The following is a 26,178-nucleotide window of genomic DNA, read 5'->3' as shown; positions in this document are numbered from 1 at the left end:
TGATTTGGAAGGTTTCGCTGGGTTTGCCCAGAGGTTGACGAATAAATAAAAAATGCAGTTAAAAAAAAAATATATGTGTGTGTGTGTTGGGGGTGGTGAGAGTGTGACTCGAGCGCTCTCTTCGGCCCGCCCCGTCCTTTCCAAAGAAACGTGTTCATAATGGGGTGACCTAATTACATCGCAATGGAACTCAATCTTAGCCACTCGGCAGCACCGGATTTCATAACAGACTCGGCGGCCTAGAGTGCTGCGAAGAAACGTGCGAGGGCCGAGGGGGCGGCGAGGCCCGCGTGGAAATCGGAAAGAAGTGCGGCCCTGCGACTTCCGCCTGGGTCATCACGCCAGCACCCGGGCAAAGGCGCAAGGGGCGGGTAGGGGACACGTTAACTTTATATTTGGGTGGGTGGCATCCAAACATAACAGTAAATATATATTTTATCATTTTCAAGGGAGTCATGCTCCATTGCGGGCCCTTAGCTTTCCTGGCTCCCATGTCCGCCTCCCCACCTCCCGCCAAAACGGCACAGCGTGACAAGCCATATGTTCCACTTTCCCGTGGGGGCGAGAGAAGCAACAATAAAAGTGCCGCCTCCGTCCACCTTTTTACCTTCCTTCTTATCAAAGTAAACTTTTTTCATTGTTCTAGAGTCTGGAGGTGTGTGTGGGGAGGATGGAGGAGGAGGGAGTGTTGTGGCGCCGCCCAGACTTCAGGGCGCGCGTGGAAAGTAGTGAGTTGCTTGGTGGGCTTTTTCTGGGAGGAAAGGGCATTCAGGAAGGATTAGGGTTTTCTTTACCAAAAGTTTAAAGATTGGATGCGTGAAAAGAAACGCCACGCCTAGGCCTGGTAAAACAAACAATCGGCCCGGGCTGTAATCTTTTTTTGCGACGCCCCCCACCCGCCCACACCCGGAGAGCGCCGGCTGCAAAGCGAGCGCGAGTGTGGACGCGTGCGGCGCGCTAAACTGCCGCGCTCGCGCCCGCCAGGCCGTGTCCTCCTGGGGAAAAAGTTTCCCTAGTCCCCCCCCCGCCCCCGGCACCGCGCCCCACCCTACGCCCCGCTGGAAAAAAAAACATAAAACCCTAGACTTGAACGTTCTGTGCGTCCCAAATTTCTACTGTACTCGGCCTGCGGGGTTTGCGGAGGGAAGCCGAGTGCGTAAGAGAAGTCGGGAAAAGGTAAGTTGTGCAGACACTTGGGGAAGTTTCAAGGGGACCACCGGCTCAACATGTAAACCGCGGCCCGGGCGCTAAGGACGGGCTTCAGCTCCTGCTGGCAAAAAGAGAAAGTCGAGCCCGCCTTCCTGCCCAACAAAAAACAACAACACCACAACAAGAACCCCGGAGGGAGTGGAATGAGTGACGTCAGAGCCGCGCTCGGAGGCTGACAAAGGAGGGGGCGCGCCCCTCCCGCTTTGCGCCCGCGCGGTCCCGGAGAGGGGCGCTTGAAGCGCTGGGTAGCCAAGTCAGCCGACTCGAAACTTCTTCTTTAAGAAAAAAAAAAGGTTGTGAGCGGCTCGGAGTGGGGTTTTTTTTTTCCGCCTTCTTTTCTTGTCTCCCCTCCCCCTTCTTCCTTTTGAAAGTTTCTTCTCCTCCCCTCCCCCGCCCCGCCTGACCGCATGGCTGATTCAACTCCAGTGTCAATCAACTTCTTTTTCCTCCTCTTCCTCATTTAAATAAGTTTAAAGCTCCTCCTTTCCCGGCCCACCAAATCTGAAACTTTATAAATCGGGCTTTGCGCGCCGCAGCTCCGGAGTCAGAAAGGCGAGGGGCGCTGGGAACTGGCGTGTGGGACTCCAGACCCGAAAGGCTGCGCCTTCCCCTCACCGGGACCTTCGAGACACACCAGATCCTCGCCGCTGGCCCGCGCGAGCGCACAGGATGACCACCACCCTAGTGTCTGCCACCATCTTCGACTTGAGCGAAGTTTTATGCAAGGTAAAGTGGGGCGGAGCATTTGCTTTTCAAAAACTTTTTCTTTTGCTTCAAAAAAGAACCCCCAAAAGTTTGGGTCTCGGAAGGCAGTGGGGAAGGTGGTGCAGCGAGATGATTTTTTTCTCCCAAGTTTGAAGGAATTTGGCCCCGTCCTTCTCACCTTTTGAGTTTCAACCGTTTCTGGCGGGGTCTACGGGCGAATCCGGAGGCTAGAGTTTTGAGGGGCGACGTTTGCTTGGCGAGGCAGCCCGGGGGCCTTGGGAGGAGGGCTGGGATTGGGGCAAGTTTGGGGCGATTCTTTTTTACGTAACGTGCTGTTGGTCTGATGGGTTCCCAGTGTGCGCCCTAGATCTGTCCAGCAGCATTGCTGACCCTTGGGATTGGGAGTGGGAGATCCCTCGGGGAAGTGAGTCTCTGGACGACGTTTTCCTCCCCTTTTGGGGGAGCTGGGGATATGCGAGGAAGAAGGAGGCCAAGTTGTGATTCAAAAAGATGTTGCAGAACAAGTTTGCAGTGGTGCTGGAGTCCGCCCTAGCTCCGTTGGGCTTCTTCCTGCGATAGCCGATCGTGCAGCAAACTTTGGGGTGAAAGAGGCATTGGAGTTGACCTGCTTACCTGTGTTGCCGAGTCGTTGCGGCTGGTCAATTTTTGGTGGCGGGTGGCAGAGGGGAGGGCGGCAAAATGCTGGCTTGAACTCTAGAGTCCCGGGAGTAAGGATTTAATGGGGGCCTCCTTAAAACATGTTGCTTGCCAGCCAGTGTTGAAAAAGCAAGTTCTAAAGTCGGAGTGTTCCAGGACTGCGGTTTAAACGTACATAGCAGAAGCCAATGGATGTTGTTAAATTTCTTTCCAACCTCCTCCTCCCAATTTAAAAGGGCGAAGCTGCTGGGCTGCTTTTAATTGCTGAAGTGTTTTTACCTTCTCTTAACACGTCGGGTCATGTTGCTCTGTTTTCCCAGCTTGCTGCTCCTGTTGGTGCAGTTGCCAAGGCCCCAGGGCTGCAGGGTTGGGGTGCAGGGACGCCGAGGAGCTGAAGAGTAACATTTTTAAAGTTTGAATTTTTCAGCTTCCTTTCCTCCCTGCATATTCCCAAACTCCACTTGCCGGCCTGGCTGCCAGAGCTACCCAACACTTCTTCCTTCTTTTCCCGACTCTCCCGCTCTTTGATCTATTTTTTTCTTTGGCCCCCTCCCCCCTCAGGGGAGGTTTTTAAATGAATGAGGGTTTTAAATGAACCTCATTGTTGGGAACCAGCTCTCGACTGGGTTCCTGTAATCCTCTCGGTGGGGTGGTTGCAGTTACAGATTCGCGATCCCCACCCCCCCCCCCACTGAGCCTAAAGGACCAACATTAGAATTTGCAAAATGACACCCACATGGGCTGGGAACTAACTCCTAGGTACCCGACCTGCACCCTTTCCAAATCTTGGGTACAATTTGGGCAGGTGATCAGGATCCCATTGGACCAGAAACCTGCCGTTGGTGGCTCTGCCCCCATCCCCACCACCCCCAATCTGCTATTGACTGGGAGATGGGTAGGGGGGTTGGTGCTTTCCTTTTCTTTCCATCTGCAGCTTTGCTTAAAGATTAAACACTGGCGCTCTTATCCAAGCCTGCTCCTGCAGCCAGAAGACTAATTGCAAAGGCATCTTCACAGTGAAGGGGGACGGGATGGGCTGGGCATGAGTGGGAATTGTGAGAGAGATCATTGTGGAAAATACCTCTTCCGGGAACTTAGGGCAATGAGTTTTATTTTCAGGAATCACTTCCCTGTCTCCCCCAACCTCAGACCAGGCTCCCAAGCTCCTCCCCACAAGAAAAAGCAAAGGCAGTCTGAAAACCTGTTGCCAAAGGAAGGAGGAAGTTGAGTCCTCTTAGGCTGGGTTTTGAGGGAGGGGGTATCAATTAAGCAGGGACTGATTAGAAGGGGACCTAACCTAGCCTATAACAGTCTCCTCTCAGATTTACCTGTTTTGTTAGGGGAGGGTAATCTGGAGAGGTCTGGGTTGTTTGAGATATTTTGAGTTGGAGAAACTATTTGGGCAGTAAGGAAGTTGAACTTTACAGATTAAAGTGGTAGCTTTGGGGACAGAGGATATGGGGGTTGCACTGCAGGAGTCGGCATGGAGCAGGGTGCTTGTCACACAGTCTGGATTTTGTGGTTTCTTATGCATGGGGCCAAAATAAACCCAGGTGAATGGTCTATAGGAGGGAGAGAGGGAAGGGGGCTTGCTAGAGCAAAGGTGGAGATGGGTTATTTGAGACAGGCGGCGTTTGTGATTGTGGAGAGGGCTGTAGATGTCTTCCATCCTTACCATCCTTTCTCTTCTCTCTCCAGGGTAACAAGATGCTCAACTACAGTGCACCCAGTGCAGGGGGCTGCCTGCTGGACAGAAAGGCAGTGGGCACCCCTGCTGGTGGGGGCTTCCCTCGGAGGCACTCCGTCACCCTGCCCAGCTCCAAGTTCCACCAGAACCAGCTCCTCAGCAGCCTCAAGAGTGAGCCAGCCCCCGCTCTGAGCTCTCGGGACAGCCGCTTCCGAGACCGCTCCTTCTCGGAAGGGGGCGAGCGGCTGCTCCCTACCCAGAAGCAGCCCGGGAGCGGCCAGGTCAACTCCAGCCGCTACAAGACGGAGCTGTGCCGCCCCTTCGAGGAAAACGGTGCCTGTAAGTACGGGGACAAGTGTCAGTTCGCACACGGCATCCACGAGCTCCGCAGCCTGACCCGCCACCCCAAGTACAAGACGGAGCTGTGCCGCACCTTCCACACCATCGGCTTTTGCCCCTATGGGCCCCGCTGCCACTTCATCCACAACGCAGAAGAGCGCCGTGCCCTGGCCGGGGCCCGGGACCTCTCCGCTGACCGTCCCCGCCTCCAGCATAGCTTTAGCTTTGCTGGGTTTCCCAGTGCCGCTGCCACCGCCGCTGCCACCGGGCTGCTGGACAGCCCCACGTCCATCACCCCACCCCCCATCCTGAGCGCCGATGACCTCCTGGGCTCACCTACCCTGCCCGATGGCACCAATAACCCTTTTGCCTTCTCCAGCCAGGAGCTGGCAAGCCTCTTTGCCCCTAGCATGGGGCTCCCCGGGGGTGGCTCCCCGACCACCTTCCTCTTCCGGCCCATGTCCGAGTCCCCTCACATGTTTGACTCTCCCCCCAGCCCTCAGGATTCTCTCTCGGACCAGGAGGGCTACCTGAGCAGCTCCAGCAGCAGCCACAGTGGCTCAGACTCCCCGACCTTGGACAACTCAAGACGCCTGCCCATCTTCAGCAGACTTTCCATCTCAGATGACTAAGCCAGGGTAGGGAGGGACCTCCTGCCTACTCCAACCCCTACCCTGCACCCACACCCCATACCCTCTTCTCCCTACCCATCTGATTCCCCACAAGTCCTACATTAACAAAGTTAAGCTCAACCCCTTTCCCCCAGCACCTCAGAATGTCCCCTCCCTCTCCCCATCATTACCCCACCTAACATAAGGACAAGTCAATTTGTCAGTAGCTTCTTCTGGCTTGAAACCCCCTCCCTGGATTTTATAGCCCACTTATCACGCATAACAGACAAGTCCCATATTTTGTCAGTAGATGCCTCTTTTTTTTTTTTTCTGGCTTAAGCCTTAAGTGCCAAATCACAAAAGAAAAAGCAGTAACAGTTTACAGAAGCAACTTAGTGCCTTGTAATCTAACTTTGTCACTGTGACTACATTACCTCTTCAGCGCCAGAGGGCACCCGTGGGCCTCCCGGAGCCTCTGCCCATGGGGGAGGTGGAGACCCGGAACCAGCAGCCCCCTCCACTGGCGACACAACTGCACCTTCCCTGATTTCACTTACTCTTCCCCTCTTCCCGGTGTCACCTCTCCACCTGACCCCCCCAGCCCCTTGGGAGAGTTGTTGCCAGACTAGGGTTTTTGGGGAAACCTATCTTGACATTCAAAACCTTTTTCTTCCCGATCTGAACCCCTGTTGACTAATCTTGCCTGGGTTTGTGTAGGTCTGCAGGAAGAAAGGCTGAAAAAGCGGATGAAGATTTTGACTTAAGTGGGACTTTGTGATTAATTTTTTTCTTTTTTTAAGTGGGGAGGAAGGGGAAGCTAGATGGACTATGAGAGACTTGATTTTGGTGCTAAAGTTCCCCAGTTCATATGTGACATCTTTTAAAAAAGTAACAACAAAAAAATGAGAGAAAAGCTAAAAAAAAAAAAATGTAAGGGGTGAGCAGTTAATGGTATTCATTCCACATACAGTATCTGTGTAAAACGATTTCCTGTAGAAGTAGCTTTAATGGTTTTGCTCTAGAATACCGTAGGTCTATCCTTAGAGCACTCACGCCATGCTTTCTTCCCTGGGTTTTAAACTTCATATAACTTTCAGAAATTGGAGAGCAAAAATTTTGCTTGTCACTGCACATCAATATAAAAAAGCTTATTTAACTTATCAAAACGTATTTATTGCCAAACTATGCTTTTTTTTGTTAATTTTGTTCATATTTATCGGGATGACAAATCCATAGAATATATTCTTTTATGTTAAATTATGATCTTCATATTAATCTTAAAATTTTGTGACGTGTCTTTTTCCTTTTTTTCCACAGTTTTAATATATTATTCTTCAACGACATTTTTTTGTAACTTTACACTTTTTTGGTTATTTTATTTTAAAAAAATGAAAAATTAATTTAAAAAAATGCAAAAAACTGTTGGATTATTTATTTTAGAAATTCCCCCCTTTGTGTTGGACTGCAAATTGAGTTTCTTTCTCTTTAGGCCTTTCATGACTAGGACTGAGAATGTATGTAAAAGTTCTGTGACAGTACAGAAGGAAAACAACTTTTTATGTATAGCTTCTAAAAGGGAAAAAAAAAAAAGAGAAACCCTTTGACTTCCACGTGCCCATCTCAAGACATTCCACTCACAGATTTGAGGTTCTGGATTCCAGGTCTGGAGTTTTCCAATGTTAATGTAAACAGAACTGGCACACACACATTAAGATGAATGTAATTATTATTCCTCTTGCTGGTCACTACCGTTGCTTTCTATTTCTCTTTCTTTGTGTGAATTTATTTAAAAGAAAAAAAAACTTTTTGTAACGACTATTTGCAGTTTAAAAATCAATAAACCCCGTTTTTCAAGAAACATTGATGGTGGAGCTGGTTTTACTTGGTTTTGGTTTGACTTTGCCAGTAGGGTTCTCCCCTTGCAGGTCCTGGGGAGGGGTGGGGGAGGGGGAGAGAAGGCTGTGTTGCATCTTATCCCTACAGCTAAGTCTTAGCTCCCTTCCTTGATGCTGGCAGTTTACTGAGCTGGGGTTGGGGGTCGGGTGGGAGGGATGGGGGGGTTGTGTGTGTGGAGGTTTTCTGCAAAGGAGCCTGTACTTCCTGCTGTATTACTTCGGAAAAGACTGCCCAGTGTTGTTGGCTGAATAACAACAGGCCCAGCCCAGTCCTGCCAACACCTGTGTGGCCTCAGCGGTTCTGGGGAGCCAAGGCTCAGGGTTTTTGGGGAAACCTGCCTTGACATTCAAAACCTTTTGAATGTCTGCCCCACCCAGCCTGTACTCTTCATTCTTTTGGCTGGTGTTTCGGTTGCCCAAATGATTAAGGAGGACCTAGCACCACATGGCACACACGCAAGCTTGGATTTGAGTGAGTTCTTTTTTGGGGTGCCTTGGGCTCATTTTTCTACAGGAAATTTACCTCAGTCCTAGCCTCTCAGCACCTACCACCTGTGGTGGGTGTAAGGAAGCACTGCCTGCTTGGAGAGAACAGCCAGCGGGGTGAGGGCCTCAGTCACAAGAACTGAGGACGGACTGGATTTGCCATGCTTCTGTGTTTGGAGGGCGGGTAAGGGGAAGTGAGTGTTAATGCCGGCCAACAAACACAGCAAGTCCCCAAGGGTTCCCACCACCTGAATTACAGTCTCAGATGCTGTGCAAAGTCTCAGATGCTGTGTTGTGGTCTTGGGAAGGGTGGGGTCTCCTTGGCTAGAAGCACCCCCACCAAGGCCAGATAACCACTTAGAGGTAGCATTTCACCTGCCAGAGAAGTTGGAACTTTCTAAAAATCTTGAGTCTGAGCCTAGGGAGGACCTCTTTGGGGAGAGGCAGAGATTGCCATTTGAGGCTCACGCCTTTGGTTCCTTACACCCAGTAAGTTTTGGGGTTTCAGCTGAATTCCCACTGTGATTCCACCAGGCTTCTTCTGAAGGTCTGCAGCAGAACACTGGGCAGGTCAGGGATGTCCCTGAGACTCGAAGACCTACCTCTACTCACAACTCATTTCCTGGTTCAGCAGATAGCTACTGGGGGTCAGTGGGGTGAAGTAGAAAGTAGAGACAATTACCTGTTCCAGGGCAGGAGTTGGTGGTATAGGGAGGAGAAAAGCAGCTCTTCTTGGGACTGGAGTAAACCAAGACCTCTTGTCCCTTAAGGAGGAAATGACTTTGTGTGTGGGTGGAGGTGGTGGTGGTGGTTGGTGGTGGTGGCACGTGATCTTCCTCTTGGAGTAAAAGCAAAAAATCATTTGCCTTGAGCTCATTCCCTGCAGGCATACCTGAGCATGTGGCAGACACCCGTCTAACTTCCCCTCTCACAGTGATCCTGGTTAGGTTCCTAGAGGCCCGGGCATACCTCCTGTCCACCCCTCAATTTCCTCTATGGGAATCAGTCCTTTGACTTAGATAACCAAGATAGAGACATTGACTACTGGAGGCCTTGGAGGGTGGGGGTTGACTGTGAAGCTCAGGGGAAACTCCTTATCTTGTGGGGAAGCTCCATGTCCTGGGCCTTAACCCTTTACCCCACCTAAGTGTCTCCCTGGGGAACTCACTCAGGCTGGAATTTAGGTCACCCAGGCCCATGTGTGGTAGCCACAAGAGTCTGATTGTGTACCATCGAGTCCTTAGAGGAGATGGCCCTTGGGAAAGGAAACAGCAGACTCTTTCAGGTCCATTATTTCTCCAGGATGTTAGAAGAAGGGGTCTCAGCAGCAGCCCTGTAGTCTAGTCTGGCAAGGAGGCCAAGGAGGTGTGAACCCAGAGCTGGCAAGAAACCCCCATCTCTGAGCTCCTCTGCATCTGGGAAGGATAGAAACCATGCCGAGGGAGCTGAAGGGAGGGTCTTCACGAGGGAAGCGGGTCAGTCAGGAAAGGCCAGGCCAATCCTGAGCACAAGGCCTTCTTCTCCACCCCTTACTCTGGAGGATAGGGCATCTTGAAGGCTGGGTTTAGGGGCCTGCACCAGGTCTGCCATGGATGGGCAGGGTCTCTGTGGCTGCTGGTCCTGCAACACTCTCTGGCTGTTGGATGAAGGTCTTCCCTTGGAGCAGCTCAAAGAAATGAGCTATGGTGGCCACTGAGCAATGCCTTTCCTGGCCTGGAGGCCTCATTGTCAGGAGGAAGGCTAGAGGCCTGCTATAGTACAGTGACACTCATGAAAGGAGGGCACTGAGGGCCAGCTGAGATTGTGGGTCAGTTCAAAGATGGGTTTTACAGTCAAATGGATCACAAAACTCTGGTTACTGAAGAGGCTGAGTGGGTCATGGCAGGGGAAGGATCCAGGGCATGAAGGAAGAAGTGTTGAATGGAGCCTTTGGGCCAGGGTTCAAATCCCAGCTCCCCATCTCTAGCTTGTGCTTTGGGTAAATGACTCAACCTTGGATTTTTCACCTGTATCTCAAGGGGTTACTGTGAGATCAAGTGAGCCATTAGTCATGACAGCTTTTCGTAAGTGCCAGGTAGTGCTCGAAGAACTTCCTGTGTATTAACTCATTGAATGAACATAATGACCCCATGGAGGAAGCTCTATACTATTCCCTTTATACAGATGGAGAAATTGGGGTGCAGAGAAGTTTGCTAATTTGTCACACAGGGAGACAATGTCAGGATCTGAACTCAGGCAGGCGAGCTCCATCACCCTCCATCACTGCGTTTCACCACCATGCTAGAGAGTTGTAGGCTGGGACGCTGGCACAGCTCCTGGCACACAGTAACTACAAATCGATCAGTGTTAGTTGCCCTCTCCCTTGGCCTTTTGTGGAGATTCTGCATGAACACAGGAGCAACCAGTTGGATTAGATGCCTCTACACACACCCCCTATGTTGAGTGCCATGACCTCACCTCTCATGAGGCCCTGCATTGGCACATTTGGAGATGGAGTCTGGGAGGAGGAGGTAGGCCATCCCCTTGGACTTTCCCCTTCTCTGCCTGCCATGAGGTGGCTTCTGTTAATGATCAACAGACCAAAGGATGCCCTGGGGCTGCCTCGGGGAGTTGGCCCCATGCCCTTCTTCCCCCGGGGTCTTCTATCCCTGTGTGTAGCCAACCATTAAATCATGTCTGGCTGGACTGACTGGAGGCTACCTGAGTTCAGAGGGGGAGGAGGTGGGGAGGTTAGCCAGGCCCCTGGTCACCCCCTTGCTTCCTTGCAGGTGGCCTTTCTAAGGCCTGCCGCTGGCCTGCTGGGCCGCAGGCAGATATACTGAAGGTTGGAAAGCAAGGCAAAACCTGAGCCTTTTCTTGAGGTTAGGTCAGCACTGAGGGTCTCACCTCATGATAGGTAAGGCTGGTGTTGAGAAACGTGGCCTACAGTGCTTTCTGTGGGAGTCACAGATGGGACTCCCACACAGCTGAGTTACTGTCAGAGGAAACTAGACTCTGAGGAGCCTGGGCAGGGCTGCCCATGAGGGCCAGCTGCTGGTCAGTGGACAAGGATGCCTCCTCCACATTGAGGCTATTTGCAGTTGTTTTGAAACGCTGGCAAAGCCCTGGTGTCAAAGTACAGGGCTGTGAGCGATGACTTCACCTGAGCTATCAGCTTGGGTTGCAATGAAAATAAATATGGGCAGTGGCCAAAACTAAGGCAATTTTCTCAGCACCTTGAGCCAGACAGGTAGCTGCCCCCAACTCCAAATGTACCTCAGGGAGAAGGAGCTCATCATCACACAGGTCAGCTTTCCTTTCTGCCAATTCCAGTATTCCAGGGCTGTGCGAGGCTCTATTGTCCAGGTTAAGGAGCTGGTTTTGGAGTTACAGGGACCTGGGTTCAAGTCCCTGTTTGGCTTCAAGGTCACTCTGTGACTTTAAGCTAAACACTTAGTAAGAAGTTCAGATCCCGATTTCATCATTTGCAAAATAGGATGTGGTGATGATGAAGATGATGGCAACCAGCTCAATGGGTAAACAAACTGTGGCGTCGTCACACCGTGGAATACTATGCAGCTACATAAAAGGACAAATAACTGATACACAACAATGTGGATGATTGCAAAAAGAAAGTTGAGCGAAAGAAACCAGCCACCAAAGAGCACATATCGTATAAGCCCATGTGTATGAAGTTCATAAACAGGCAGAACTGATCTATGATGATTGAGATTTGATTAGAAGATAGAGTATACACATGAAGGTTCACTGAGCTGTGCACTGAAGATGTGAGCACTTCACTGTAAGTTATACTTCAAACACACGAACCTATGCAGTTGTCATGAGTGTTAAATAATACATGTAAGGAGAAGAAAAACTCAGTACCTGGCCCATTATAGGCACTTAATACATTGTGGCTGGTTTTTGTAATAACAGCTACTGGAGAATGCAGGTACTATTCTAGTCCCCTTTTATAGAAGGAGGAAATGGTCTCAGAGCAGGTGAGTCACTTGCCCAGGGGACGTGGGATTTGAATCCCACCCTAATGGCTCTCAAGTGTGCACTGCTCCCTACTACCTTGTACTGATCCTCAGTGAACAGGTGCTGTTTCTGCAGGAAAGCTAAATTCACAGTAATCCAGGCACAAGCAAGTTGACTAATTAGTAAATGTAATCATCTACATTAGAGAAGTTTTTCTTTTGGCCGGGCTTGGTGGTCCCAGTACTTTGGGAGGCCGAGGCAGGCAGATCACCTGAGGTCAGGAGTTTGAGGCCAGCATGACCAACATGGAGAAACCCCATCTCTACTAAAAATACAACATTAGCTGGGTGTGGTGGCGTGTGCCTGTGGTCCCAGCTATTCGGGAGGCTGAAGCAGGAGAATCACTTGCATCTGGGAGGCGGAGGTTGCAGTGAGCCGAGACTGGGCCATTGCACTCCAGCCTGGGCAACTAGAGTGAAACTCTCTCAAAAAAAAAAAAAGAAAGAAAAAGAAAGAAAAGAAGGTTTTCTTTTTGCAAATTTAAAATAAGCTTCTTTTCTAGTTGGTACCTCCCACACTCTATGGGAGGTAAAGGGAGGCCGAGCTGGGGGCTCACTGGGCTCTGAGCAGCTGGAGAGAGGAAAGACTTGACTGTCTGGTGGGCCAGCATCCAAAGGCCACTGTCCTGGCAGTCACCCCTGTGGGCTGCTTGCCTGCCTCTCCTGGCCCATCCCTCCCCTGGGTTGATGAGGGCTGTGAGGCCTCTGACGGGCCTGACTGGCTTAGAGGAGCCTTGGGGAAGGACTGCCTGGCCCAGCCCCTCTTCCCTGGCCTTGAAGCTCAGGGTGCATGAAAGGCTTATATGGCTGTCACAGTACCACTTCCACCCTCTGTTCCATTTCACATTTTTGGGAAGTGGTTCTTCTTGGCGCTCCACAGGGAGATGCTCAGCTCAGACAGTAGTTCCAGCCACCCCAAGGAGCTGGGAGTGAGTTCTTGCTGGGCTGACCTCCTTAGTGCCGCATCTGCACAGTTGGCTTGGCCTCAGTGCTCTGGGCAGGGCCCAAGGCCCAAGGTCAGACAGCAGGGCAGAATTTGAGAAGGTAGTCACTCAAATTCTCCGGGTCTTACAAGTGAGTGTCTCCTGAAGTTTCGCACACTAGGCATCTGACTTGCTTTACCTTCATTCCAGCCCTGTCAGGCAGCCCCGGATTTGTGATCCTGCTCAGCCACTTTCAAGCTGTTTGACTTTGGGCAAGTTGCTTAACCTCTCTGAGACTTGTTTTTCTCCTCTACGTGTGGGGTACAGGAAGCACACTCACCCTGCCCACATTATAGGGCTGTGGCGAGGATCAGATGAGATGGAGAGGAAGGAGCTCTGGAAATGATAAGACCTAGACAAAGGTTATATTGAGAGTGTGGGAGCCGCTTGCTATCCTCAGAATGACAGAGCCCTTCTCTGGAGATGTTTGAGTATCAAAATGTGGTGCTTTGCCACCTTGGCTAACGCTCTCAATTTTCTGCCTCAAACTCACATGTGGTATGAGTGTTATAGGTGGTTGTCTCAAATTTCCATAGTAAAAATAACAATATGAACCAGCATTTGTTAAGACTTATCATGTACACTGGGCACTGGGCCTCTGTCACATGGTTATATTTGATGGTAACTGCGAGTCAGTGCCATCATTAGCCCCATTTTACAGACGGGAAAAGGTGGGCTCAGGGACAAGTCACTATTCCCAATGACACAGCTGTATACCACTGAGCCAGGACCCAGGTCTGTTGGACTGCAACACCCACGCTGTCAGCCTCCACTTGCAAAGGAGGCAGATGTCAAATGGCATGGATCGTTTAACAGGTCCAGTTTCTGAAATTCACCTTCCCCTGGGGACTGATAGTCATGGAGGAGAATTTCTCCTCTTAGTCCTGAGACGTCTCCATCCCATCTGGTCACCCTCTCTGCAGCCCAGGGGCCTGGGGTAGTGAGTAGAGGTTGGGCTCATTTTCTGCCTCCTTTACAAATGGAAGAGCTCAGGTGCAACATGGGGTTGGAAACTGTGTTGGGCTCACCTTTGAGTGCAGCAGCGGTTTTGAAACCACCCCTGGTCTCAACGGTGCTGCTGCATGGTTAGGGTTGGAGGAAACCATATTTTATCACTCTGAGGGGTGTGATGTGTGATCAAGAGGGAGCCTTCTAAGGGCTAAGCTGATTACTTTCTAATCAGTTCCCAGCTTTATAGTCCACTTGAAACTTGTGACCTTGGGGCCGGCTATAGAAGGCACCAGGATGGCAGCTGGCGTTAGTGTTCCCTCTTTTGGTGCCTTGTTTTCTGGGAGATACTGTCCATTATGATTCAACTGCGTTCTAGCAGTTCCTCTCCATTCAAGGAAGTATTAGGGGTCAGAGAGGGGAAATGGTGGATTCTCAGAGCTCCAGCCAGCAGCAGAAGCCAGCAAGGGAGGAGAAAGGAGGCATGGCCAGATCAGCACAGCCAGTGCTCAGATCCTTCCCTGCTCCGCCCCCCCACCCCCACCCCCCCCACCCCCGGCAAGGAGGCAGGGCTCTGAGGCTTCCTTCATTGGCTCAGGAAGGCCTGTCTCCTAAGGAGTGTTTCTTCCTTTGTTACTAACCATTTTACTGAGGCAGCCTAGAGGGCTCTGAGGCATTAGGGGCAGCCAGGCAGTTGGTTCAGTCAGACCATTAGACTTGGGTAAAAGCTACAATAGTGTCAGCTTTGGTGTTGTCCCTGACCCCTGCTTCTCTCTGTGCATCCTTAGCTTTTGGGTTGGTTTAGAGCAGGAGCTGCATCTTCCCACACGATGGATGACACCTGCAACCCAATGCGCCCACACTCGAAGGGAAACCCCTTTGGCTGCGTGTGGTTGGACATTCTGGGAAGATTTCTGGAGTGCAGGGTCACGTGAAAGGGGGTTAGGGAGCTGAGCTTTCTCTTCCTAAGTATGCACTAAATATCCCTAGAGGCTTGGAAGTTCATCCCCACATACAAGCAAACCTGGGGGTTACACAATGCTGCAGCTACCTCCAGTTTGGAGACTGAAGGGAGCAAGTTCCACCCTGGCCATCGCTTGCTGATGAACCTTCAGGCTTCCATTTGCTTCTCTATGGAATAGAGGGTGGGGCCAAAGAGTAGTTTATTCCATGATTCCATGAATATCTTAGAAAGCAAAATGCACAGAGCCAAATTTCCTTTGCCATGCCGAATGACAGAGCAACGGAACTGGTAGTGTTGATGCCATAAAACCCCAACTGGAGTTATAGACGGAAGGGGAGTTGGTGTGTCCTGCCACTGATGTCAGGTAACTCACAAAGACGGGTTTAGGACTCTAGAAGCTGGCTGTCTGAACATCTTTGAAGTGGTGGTGTTAAACACTTTTATGAACTGTAGGCTAGATGAGAACATGTAAGTCATTCTCTTGGTATGTTGTATTTTCCCAAACACGTTATTTCAAACTGAAACATTGCAACAACTGTCTTCATTTAGGATGCGCTTTGCATTTGCTGCTTAATGTCTATTAGCTGACTGGTTTCTGTGACGCTCGAGAATGACTTACGGAAGTTTGAGGTCACAGGAGGCAGAGTTTGGCTCATTCCCGGGAAGACGTTTTTAAGAAACTGAGCTCGCTGTTGGAGGTGGTGGACTTCCTGTTGTTAGTAATGTTCAAACAAAAGCTAGGTGTCCCCCCACCCGACTCTCCCTCTCCTGGGTCGGGGACATTGCAGAGTGATTCTCTGACATCCTGTCCAAAGCAGCCACCTCCTCCTCACTCTCTATCTACCATTCTAGTTTCATATTTCAATATTTATTACTCTCAGAAAGTGCCAAATTCATTTAATTCTTGACTCGTCTGTCATTATCATACCCAGCGTGAAGGTAAATCTGGTGTGGCAGGTGCCTGGGCTCTTGTTAATTCTTTTTCTTCTTTTTTTTTTTTCTGAAGCAGAGTCTCACTCTATGTTGGCCAGGCTGGTCTTGAACTCCTGACCTCAAGTGATCTGCCTGTCTTGACCTCCCCAAGTGCTGGGATTACAGGTGTGAGCCACTTCGCCTGGCCTCCTGTTCATGGTTCTATTTCTTGTCAACACTGATGGCTGGCGCTCAGCAGGCACTTACCTATTGAATGGATGATTTTGCTCTTGGTGCCGGCATCATAGCTTCTAAGAGCCCACCATTGTGAGGGATCAGCCCTTCGAAAGCTGACTGTGGGTGCTGGAGGGAGCTGTGGTGTCCTGAGATTAATGAGTAGTGGAGTGAGTATTAGGAATTGGACATGTGGCCCTCGCTGGCTGTTTGTCCTGGGGTGAGTCACCTGACCTTTTTGGGTCTCAGTTGCTTAGTTGCTTCATTTGTAAAAGGAGAGAGTTGGATTAAGTTATCTTCAAGGCTCCTTCCAGCTGGACTATCTTGTGATTCAAGTACTCTGTGTTTGTACTCACTCCTTTGTTCTCAAACTGTTTGTTCAACTCTCTTTTATTAGGGGTTCTAGGCCTGTTGAAACTTAAAAAAAAAGAATAGCCCTGGGAAGCAAAGAGTAAATATTATGCAAGCGCAAATGAATTACTATTGTATTCTGTATAACAAATTATAAGGAGTACAGAGAGACTCCAAGGGAACTATTTAATTAAATAATCATCAGGTTAAATATAGATGATTCAACCCCGGCACAAATTAGCAATTGAGGATTTCTTTCCTGATAGGTTTAGCCACCTAATAGTGAACTCAGCCACAACATACCTACTTTTCTCTGATTTTAAATATACTTTATAAATGGGATCAATTAATACTTTCTTTCTTCTCTCTTACTAGGAGACAGCTAGTAAGCCTGGATGATTCCACTTTACTGGTGAGAAAATGCAAAATAAGCTATTCTTTCCATTTTTTTTTTTTTAATGGAGACGGGGTTTCGTCATGTGGGTCAGGCTGGTCTTGAACTCCTGACCTCATGATCCACCTGCCTCAGCCTCCCAAAGTGCTGGATTACAGGCATGAGCCACCGTGCCCGGCCATAAGCTATTCTTAATAACAGCGTTAAAACAACCCTTTCAAAGATGGCACTGAATGGTAGATGTGTTGAAGCGGAAGGCACAGAGATGGCTAATTTTTTTGTTTTGAAGTAAATTTTGTTTTGAAATGTTATTTTCCTCTTTCTGCATGCTCCTGGAAGAGCCCGTCTCTTCTGAGTCCTGAAGCATTACCCAAATGCCACACACAATAGCAACCAACTCAGAATGACCTCTGTGATGAGTCGGTCAATATGTAGATGGGTATTGGGTACTAACACAATGAAGATGGTGTATCAGATTTTGTCCTGTGGATACAATACGATGCAATCCATACAAATTTGTACAATCCGTACAAATAGGGATACAATAAAAGACTGAGTTGAGAGCAAATAGAGGATAGTACAACTTGCCATATCCTGCTAATTGGGGGACACGCTGAATGCTAGGGAGCAAGAGGAGACCCAGGGCAGCGTCTGGTCTGGAGAGACGTTCTCTTACAGCTTCACATTGGCCTGACTCTGGGAGTATCAGAGGAACCCTGCTTACTTTCCTGAGTCACAAAGACTCAAATAATTAAATGTAAATGTCACTCCCTGGAGCTGTGTATCTTGGTGTTCCTGCATCAGAAGAACTCAGACTGCTCCTAGCAGACAGGACAAAGGAGAACATCTCAAAGTCACTGCCCAGGGGTGGAGCCAGCCTACAGACCCATTAAAATGTACTGTGCTCTACACAATACTTGTAAATACTTTGAGCCAACATTTAAAAATCAAAAGATTTAAAAATAATAATGATTCGGATTTCTGGTGTCTCTAGGAAAACCGGGGTATTTGGCCATAGAGGGCTCATATTCCCATTTGGCATCAGCCACGTGGATGTAAATAGTATCTGTTTTTTTTTTTTTTTTAATAAAATGGGCTTCTGCTCTCTAGTTTGCCCCAGTCCCTGCTACTCCATATGTGTCCCCAGGACTTCCCCTCCTCCAATGTTAGAGATATTTTTCTCTATACTCATATCTCTGTCAAAAATATGAAAAAATGAAAGCTCAAGAGGGCTGTGTGGGTTTTTTTTTAAAAAAAAACAGACAATAGGAAAGCCTATTTTTTCATGGATTGCAAGCAAAGGGTGGCCATGTTGAAGGAATGGAGCCCACCAGCCTCACGCCTGTCCGTCCCCGCTGGGATCCTGTGCCAGCTGAGTCTGAGGGAAACATGGCAGGTTACATAACAGAGGCACTACCTCAAGAATTGCCCTAATAGTTGAGATGCAGTAAGGGTTGATATGTGCCATGTGTTACCTCATTAATCTTTCCAACATCGCTGTGAGGTAGGTAGTTATTATTCCCGGCCTCACAGAGGAGGAAACAGGTGCAGAGAGGTTGACCAACATGCCCAAGGTCACACAGCTACTTGAGGACAGAGACAGGTTTTGAATGCAGGCCTGCCTGACCTAAGAATTCATGCTCACTTTTGTTCCCTCTGTGTAAGACAAATGCCCCTGGCCTGCGCTGATACATACATGTACTGTGTGTGTGTGTGTGTGTGTGTGTGTGTGTGTGTGTGTCTCTCTGCAGCAGAATATAAGCTACATGAGAACAATGGCTTTGGTCTGTTTCATTCCTTGCTGTCCCCTAGCACCCAGAGCAGTGCTTGGCAGGTAACAGGCACTCAGTAAGTACCTTTGAATATATGTGCTGGGCAGACAACCCCTGATCCCTGGGAGGCTGGGGCTGTATTTGCTGAACTCTCTCCTCTGAGTACCACATCATGATGGGAGCTTAGGTTGGGCCTTTTGCCAGATCTGGGTAGGCTGAAAGGGACAGGTGGTGATAGCCCAGATTGCTCCACACCTTTTCATTCCAAGTCTGGCTCTTCCTCTTTTCTAAGATTTTCCTTCTCCATCCTCCAGAGCATGAAATGAGACAGCTGGGGGTTGGAAAGTGAAGGACAAAGCATTAACTGTTTACAAAGACAGATGGTGGAGGAAGTAGTCCTGCAGACCTCGTGCTGGGCTGTCCCAGGGTGCTTGTGCCCAGGGGCAGTGGGAATGGGTTAGTGGGCAGCTGCTTCCTGACTGAGGTGGAAGAAGTAGCAAAACCCAGTGGTAATGGGCTTGATGACAGCAATGGCTTGGAGTGGTGGCCCCATCTCTGATGCCCATCTGTTGTAGTTGCTGAGAAGCAAACCCCAAATAAGGATTTGAGTGGAAGTAGTTTGAGAGGTGATTTCAAGAAGCACCAGTAGGTGACAGGGAAAGTGAGTCAGAAAGAGAAGGCAGCTAGTAAAGGGTTTGTATCTAGTTGGTTATCACTCTGGGTGTCTGGCCTTGATGCTGCTGGGAAGATCGGGGAGCCAGTGAAGGACACATGCTTCAGAAACAGCACATCCAAGGGGTGAGGGAGCTGGGGTATTTATACACTAACTGTCTCAGTCCTGGGTTGAGGGCTACTTGACACTTCTGACCTTCTGTGAGGGTGGCTAGAGAGAGCCCGCAGGCATAGGTACAGGGACTGGCAATTGGAATTGGACAGACATGTGCTGAAATGCTGAGGGTGAAGGGAAGTGGTGGGCCACCAACAGCATCTGCTCTTCATATGGGCTGAGCATCACACCTGGAGGCCAAGACGCTTGACAGAGGTGCTGCATCTGCCCTGTGTCCATTAGCTTTTGCAACATAATAGACCACCCCCAAAAATTAATGCTTAAAGTGACAACCACTTATTTAGCTCACACTTTGGTGGGTGGGAAATTTGATCTGGGCTAACGTAGCTGGTTCTTCTGGCCTCATCTGGGCTTTCTTGTATATCTGCAGTCAGCTGGCAGGTGGGTTTGGGGCTGGTGGTCTAAGATGGCCTCGGCTGGGACAGCTTATCGGTGCTCCACATGGTCTCTCATCCCCCAGCCCTAGGTGGGGCTTGTTCTCACGGTAGCAGCAGCACTCCAAGAGAATGAATGTGGGCAGGCAAGGCTTCAGAGAGCTAGACTTGGAACTGGCACATTACTTCCATTACATTCCATTGGCCAAAGCAAATCACAAGGCCAGTTCAGATTCAAGAATAGACTCCACCTCTCAGTGGGAGAAACTACAAAGTCATATTTAGGAGGATAGATACAGGAAGAGGAACACTTGTAGTCATTTTTGCAAACAGTCTACCACATGCGCATGCCCTTAGGCATCTTGTGATCTGGTGGACAATCAAAACCAGTGTTTATTCTACTATTTTAGGCACAGGAGGAGTCAGAAGCTGTTGGCTGGAGTGTGGGAAACTCTGTCCTACAGCACCTTCTCCACTGACGCTTTCTGTTAAACGTTGTCCTTCGCTTTGGTCTTTTTTTTTTTTTTTTTTTTGGAGATGGAATCTTGCTCTGTTGCCCAAGCTGGAGTACAGTGGTGCCATCTTGGCTCACTGCAACCTCCGCCTCCCAGGTTCAAGTGATTCTCCTGCCTCAGCCTCCTGAGTAGCTGGAATTACACGCATCTGCCACCATGCCTGGCTAATTTTTGTATTTTTAGTAGCATCAGGGTTTCTCCATGTTGGCCAGGGTTGTCTTGAACTTCTGACCTCAAGTGATCCACCCACCTTGGCCTCTCAAAGTGTTGGGATTACAGCATGCCTTGGTCATCTTTAAGAAAGCAGTGACCTCTGGGTGTGGGTGGGAGAGCTGAAAAGAGCCAATCTGAGAGTTAGATTGAGTCAAAGACATGTTATTGGAATTCAGCAGTTTATTCTTTTCCAAAAGATTTGTACTTGCTTATCTAATAAGAATTTTTTTCCTTAAAAAAAGATATTTTTGTGGAAAGAACCAGGTGCGTATAACATAGGATATTACTACTTTCCTTCGTTTATCAATCCTTAAAGGAAGTTTACTTTCGAGCATAAGAAAATGACAGCTATTTCAAATGCAGGTGGCATCACCAGGAGGTATTAATTTCCCTCCCCACATAAAACATGGAAGAAATACACTTATAAAAAGCCAAGTAAAACAGCTTTGAAACAGTGAACAATATGGCTCTGCTGTTTACCTTGGGTGGAGTGATAGCTCCGGTAGAGACATGGGGAGGGAGAGAGATGTCCAGCCATGGTCTGTCCCTTGGGCTGCCTGAGGGAGACTTCCACCTTTGGGTCACTCACCTCCCCACTGCCCCACAGCTCATGTTTGGTTGAATCTGCCAGCCTTCCAAAGGTCTCTGGTCTTTTCTCCTTCACTTCACTTCTCTTTCTTAGTTAACCTGCTGCTGTGTAAAACCCCATTGTGTTCCTGAGGCACCATCAGGCTTGGAAGAGAACAAGTCCAAGGGTTCTCCCAAGGCCGGATCTAAAAACCCAGATAGGGTAGGGAGGAATGAGATCCAAGGCCAGCTCCCCTTCAGAGGGAGGAGATCCTCCCGGACTTGGGAGCTAGACTTCTAGGTGAAGAAAGGCTTCAAGCCTCCGGCCTCTACCCTTGCTCCGTGGTGGTGTGGACTTGCTAAAGGGCTTGGATCATCGTTGACAGTCAGACCTCAAGTCTGCAGTGATTGTAATGGAAGCCCCTCCTTCCAGTCCAGGAAGCAGAAATGTTCTTGCAGTAGCAGTACATGGGAAGCTGAATGTGAACTAAGCGTGCTGAGTTGAAATATTCCTGGGCAAGGTTGATCTGCATGAATGACCCTCACCTGGGTGCTCCTGATGCATCTTGGAGGCCAGTGGAATTTTCTTCCTGGCTCTTGGCACCATTGACTGGGGATTTTCAAATGGTCAACCAGTTCATGGCCATTGGGAACATTCACATGAAAACCCTTCATTTCTTCTGTTCCTCACAATGGTCCCGGCTTTACAAATGGAGAAGTGAAGCTTCTGAAGGTCAGATGATTTGCCCAAGGTTATGGAAGTAGTAAGGGGTAGAAACCAAGCCTTTTAATTCCAAATCCAAAGCTCTTATCACAATACCTCACTATTAATCCTGAATCTGCCCAAATATCGCATTAAAAGCAGGTGATTTAGGGAAGAGATTTGAGAGTTGACTCCTTTGAACTGTATACTTTCAGAATTTTCCAGCCATCCTTTTCGAGGCATCAACCCCAATTCCCCTTCTGTACATCCTCAATGAGTGAAATCTCACCTCCTCCAGCCCATACGGCCCTCCCCTGCCCCCATAGGGCCAGCATCTTAGCATCTTCCTCTCCCTCAACCACCGACTCCGGGTGGTAGGTGCCCAGTGTTGTGTCAGGAAACTAGGGAAGCCACAGAGTCAACAGGCCCAGCTTTCCCCGTTGTCAATTTCACTAGAAGCGTTGTTAGGGGAGAACAATCTCACAGTGGATATCTACCTACTATGCAGCAGAAAGTACATTTTGAAGATTAGTATTTTTTATCTTTCAAAATAATGCAAAGAAATGATTGCTTGCCACTGGTGTTTCCAGAGACAGCCCTAAATCTTCTAGTTATGTCTCCTTGGCAGGCTGTGGGGGTTATTGCTGAAATACAACCCTCATTACCTGAAAGGCTCACTGGGTATCTACCATATGCCCCAGGATAATGTACTGCACTGGTGTTTTTCTCATGTGTTCATAGATAACTTTCCTCATCTTGATGTCACTGTTAGGTTACACCCACCTTGAAGCTCTTGTAGTAAATAATAGCACACACCTACTATGTGCCAAGAGTGGAGCTCAGACAAGTGTCAGGCAAGTGAGGGGCCTACTGTATACAATTTAAGGAGGCATTCAGCTGCTTACCCTGAGACCGAGTGCCTGGTCCGTTGTGAGTGCTGTTGTCACCCTTGTCCCACCCTAGCTAGGTTCTTTTTCATTTTACTTTATTATATTTTTTAGAGACAGGGTCTCCCTATGTTGCCAGGGCTGGTCTCAAACTCCTGGGCCCAGGTGATCCTGGGCCCAAGTGATCCACCCACCTTGTTCTCAAAGTGCTGGGATTACAGGCATGAGCCACCCCACCCAGCCTACCCCCGCTGGGTTCTTTACCTATATACATCCTATTATCTTCATTTTACAGATGTGCAAGACCGTTTATACTGGTTAAGAAGCTTGTCCAAGGTCACACAGCTGCTTCCATCAACCTGCTGGTGAACACTGACATTATCGTATTTGGATTTACAACAGCGCTGAGAAGTAATTGGTCCTACATAATATTGGTTCATGAGTGCTGAGTGCTCAATTTTCAGGCATTTTGGAAACAGCTGTTAAACACAGCCATTGTTAAATACAAAATTATATCAACTTAATCAATTGTATTAAAAACAAATGTAATAACTACTCCAAACTCATCATTTCCTAATTCTCCTGTGTTCCCTGTCCAAGGGCAAGGCAGAGTGGCTGCTACTTTGGAGCAAAAAGAAAAAAAATTAAAATCCCTTCTCTGTAGGGCAGGCAGAGGCAGGCTCCTCCCTGTGCCAGCCGGAAGCGCCTTCTTCCTGTCATTCTCCAGTGCGGATATACTGTAGGAAACTGCCACCAAGGCTGCAAGGAAGAAAAACACCCGCTTCCCATGCTCCCAACATGGGCGATAGAAAGCTCCAGGCTGGATCACCCTGAGACCTCTCCCTGGCTTCCAGGAGAAACGGACTTTCCCCTGAGGTGACACACACTGTAGCCCAAGGCTGAATGTCTGGATGAGAGTAGCTTTTACCCTGAGGCAGGAGAAGCAGCCCGTCTCTAAGAGAGAGCTTGGCTTGGTACCTGAGAGTCCTGGGTTTGAATCTTGCCTCTGCCTCTTACACACTGGATGGCCTCTGTCAAGGCATTTAACTTCTCCTTGCCTCAGTTTTCCAGCTGTAACTTCTCCTTGCCTCAGTTTTCCAGGTCTATTCAGCTGTAAAACAGGAGAATACTCACTTTATGGGCTCTTACAGAGTTGTGGTTGAAAAATCAAAGACATTGTGTAGAAAGCATTCTAAGACATACATGATGGAAGGCGTGGAATACACATTAAATGAATGAATACCAATAGCAGTTATGTGCCAGCCATAGTACTAGGCAAGGAGGATTCCAACGTGGGTGGACAGGGGTCCTGTTTCCAGGACTCTCAGTGCAGATGGTGGAAGGATCTGGTGCTTTGGTAATAGCTTTTGGAAAGAGCCGGGAGCACAGGGGTTTGTTCGAACTTGCCCAGCCCAGGCACTCTTGGAACAAGCATTTCCTGAGACTTACTCTGTGTCTGTGGATATTACCAGGGGTGCAGCTATGACTACACCCAGTCCCTTTTCTCTCAGAAACAGCACTAACAGGCATGAAAGGTGAAATTATTACACAGGCAAGAAAATGCTTAAAAATCGAGGTAGAAGAAATTACGGAGTGAGGAGAGCGGTAGGTAGACAGGGAGGGGCCTGCGTTCAGACCTGCTAGGGAGGCCGGCAGGTGATGGTCCTCTGGGAAGGCCTGCAGTTCTTCTCTGGCTTGTTTTAGCAAAGTGGAGGTGGCGGGCAGGGCTGGAGTTTGCCTTCTGCTGTGGTGATGACGCTCTGGGTGTCCAGCAGCTCTTCCCGTTCCTGCCCCTGGACCGCGTCTCTCCCTTCCATGGCTTGAGCCCAGGGCTGAAGCACGGCTGGACCTGTCTCCATGGGACCCTGAAGCCAAGCCGGAGCCCTGACTTGCCACAGCATCCCTAGTCACATTGATGAGGTGTGCTGTGGACATGCAGAGAGAGGGAGCATAGATGCTTAGTGAGATCCTTTTTGGGAGAGAGGACAGGGTGGGAGAGGAACTGGCCTTGGACATGCTCCCTGGCGCTGGGATTGTGAGGCCACCTCCTCTCACAACCTGGGCCATCCCTACTACACAGAAAGTTGGGATTTTCTTGTCTCTCTCAGAGCCCCAGACAGCTCCCGTCTGTTCCCTTGTTGTATTGGTAGCTAACTATGTGTCTGGAAGTCAGAGAGACCAGTGGCTGGTAGTGGGTGCCTCGTGCCTGTAGCCTGCTCAGCCCTTTCTCAAAAGGCCCCTCTTGGCTGGTTTTCTTGTCTCTCAGCAGCGGCAGTTCTTTCTGGTCTACTCAGGGTGGTTGCAGTGAGGCTGGTGACCAGCTATTCTCCATCTTCCGGGGACAAGCAGGTGCTTAGGCCACAGTGCACGCACTGTGTCTGACAGAGGCCAAAGGGGAAAGCCACCTGCCTGGATTGTTCTGGCTGCAGCAAAGCCGCCAGCCCTGGAGGTCTTCTCCAAACAGGATAGAGCTTTATCTCTCTGGAATGTCTCAGGGCAGCAAGATCTAGCCTGTCCTCTCTGCACAGACAAAGCTCGTCTTCCATGAAGCACTGGGTCCCACTTCTGGACTCCATAGAACTCCAGACTCCTTGAACTCCACTGAATATAGAGCACTGCTCAGGACCTTGGCTCCTTGAATGTGTTTCTTCTTCCAGGTACTCATTTTATTTCTCTAACTCCCCTGAAGGTGAGAAGCCTGTCCAAACTGATATCCCCCTATCACTTACCACAGTGCCAGGTGCTTCCTAAGCATCTGCTGAGGCCTTGCAGTAACCGGGTGATAACTTCTAAGGGGAAAGCAGAGCTTGGGAGGATGGGTCACCGGACTGGGAGGTGCTGAAGAAGCCATGAAAGGCCTGGAATTTGGGGTGCTGCCTAAGGCAGGCTCCACAGTAGGGACAGGGCAGTGGGACTCCATGCTGGGGTAGCCAGGGGACTGTAGTAGCCTGGGGAGAAAGGGCTGGGGCATGAAGGTATTGGGCAAGGGAGACCATTGGCTTCCTCCAGAGCTGAGAGCCAGCCCTAGAGCCCTCCAGATGCCCTGGCCTTTCTATCAGTGAGGGGTTCAGACCAGGCAGGCCCCTGCTAACTCCAGCTGATTGGGAGAGGGTTCAGGGAAAGTGCGAATGGGATGTGGCTTTGGGAGAGATGGGGGCTTGGGTGGGTGGAACCAGAGGATGAGTCCCTGGCCAGGAGGGCAGGGGGAGACATGGCACCCAAAATGCTACAGAACACAGAGCTCCCTGCAAGCTGGGACATGTGACCAGGCCCTGTACCCTTAAGAGAAATCGAGCTCCAGGGTTGACTCATGCTAGGTGCCAGGGTCACTCTGAGACTCTCACGGAATTACATCAGGTGAGAACCTGGGCAGAATCCTGGGGCAAAAGGGAGAGTAAATAATCATCATCATCATCATCATCACAACAACCACAGCACTACTTCACATTTCAGTGATGTTTCACAGTTTACAAAGGCTTTCACATTTGTCAGCTGTGAAAAGGGAGAGGGCTGAGGAATTTCAGTTGCCTCCACCCACATACACTCCCAAGGTCTTAACCTTGACCCTTTGTCTCTCTCCTTCCCCTTTCCAGGACTGAGAACTTGTACCGGGATCTGCTGCTGTGTGCAGCCTTGGAGCAGGGTGAGAAGAGAGGCTAAGACTCTGGAAGGGCACTCCTCCCTGCAGCCCCCTTCCTCTCCTTGGTCCTGTGCTCCCTCCTTCTCAGACACATGTACCCATATCTGGCTTACCTGGGTTTCCGAGAAAGCAAGGAAACTAGAACTTCCCTTCCTGTGTCTCCTGGAAGGGAGGAGCTCTGGGCTAGGAGGGGGATGGACCAGAGCTCCTGGCACTTTGTTGGCATCACAATAAGCTGTTTCTTTCCTCCTGTGTCCTACCTGCTG

General features: G+C 49.6%; 1 protein-coding gene and 2 long non-coding RNA genes across 5 annotated transcripts in view; 1 reads left to right on the top strand and 2 right to left on the bottom strand.

Moving 5' to 3' along the window:
- Positions 1 to 3,081, bottom strand: part of LOC118145160 (uncharacterized) — a 42,520-nt gene extending 39,439 nt beyond the window's left edge. Inside the window, exon 1 of the long non-coding RNA XR_013521297.1 lies at positions 2,093 to 3,081. This is a non-coding gene — a long non-coding RNA (uncharacterized LOC118145160). The remainder of the gene's footprint in view (positions 1 to 2,092) is intronic.
- Positions 1,756 to 7,066, top strand: ZFP36L1 (ZFP36 like 1 zinc finger CCCH-type). 2 transcript variants are annotated; one of them, XM_054240091.2, is made up of 2 exons: positions 1,756 to 1,935; positions 4,270 to 7,066. In XM_054240091.2, the coding sequence occupies exons 1-2, from the start codon at positions 1,879 to 1,881 to the stop codon at positions 5,227 to 5,229; spliced, it is 1,017 nt and encodes a 338-aa protein (XP_054096066.1). In that variant the 5' UTR covers positions 1,756 to 1,878; the 3' UTR covers positions 5,230 to 7,066. The 2 variants fall into 2 exon arrangements, with proteins under 2 accessions (XP_054096066.1, XP_078191357.1); XM_078335231.1 differs by lacking the exon at positions 1,756 to 1,935 and adding an exon at positions 3,781 to 4,124.
- A 7,105-nt stretch (positions 7,067 to 14,171) lies between these two features.
- On the bottom strand, positions 14,172 to 26,092 carry LOC118144968 (uncharacterized). Of its 2 annotated transcripts, XR_013521296.1 has the most exons (4): positions 26,026 to 26,092; positions 23,910 to 24,197; positions 23,251 to 23,383; positions 14,172 to 21,409 (listed from the first exon to the last, which is right to left on the bottom strand). It is a non-coding gene; the product is annotated as an uncharacterized LOC118144968 (long non-coding RNA). The 2 variants fall into 2 exon arrangements; XR_004729971.3 differs by having other exon boundaries at positions 14,172 to 23,383.
- Between the last annotated feature and the right edge of the window lie 86 nt (positions 26,093 to 26,178).

The sequence above is a fragment of the Callithrix jacchus genome, chromosome 8 (assembly GCF_049354715.1).
Source record: "Callithrix jacchus isolate 240 chromosome 8, calJac240_pri, whole genome shotgun sequence".
Lineage (NCBI taxonomy): Eukaryota > Metazoa > Chordata > Mammalia > Primates > Cebidae > Callithrix > Callithrix jacchus.
Note: the sequence above shows the minus strand (reverse complement) of the source record. Positions and strands in the feature narration are given on the sequence as shown.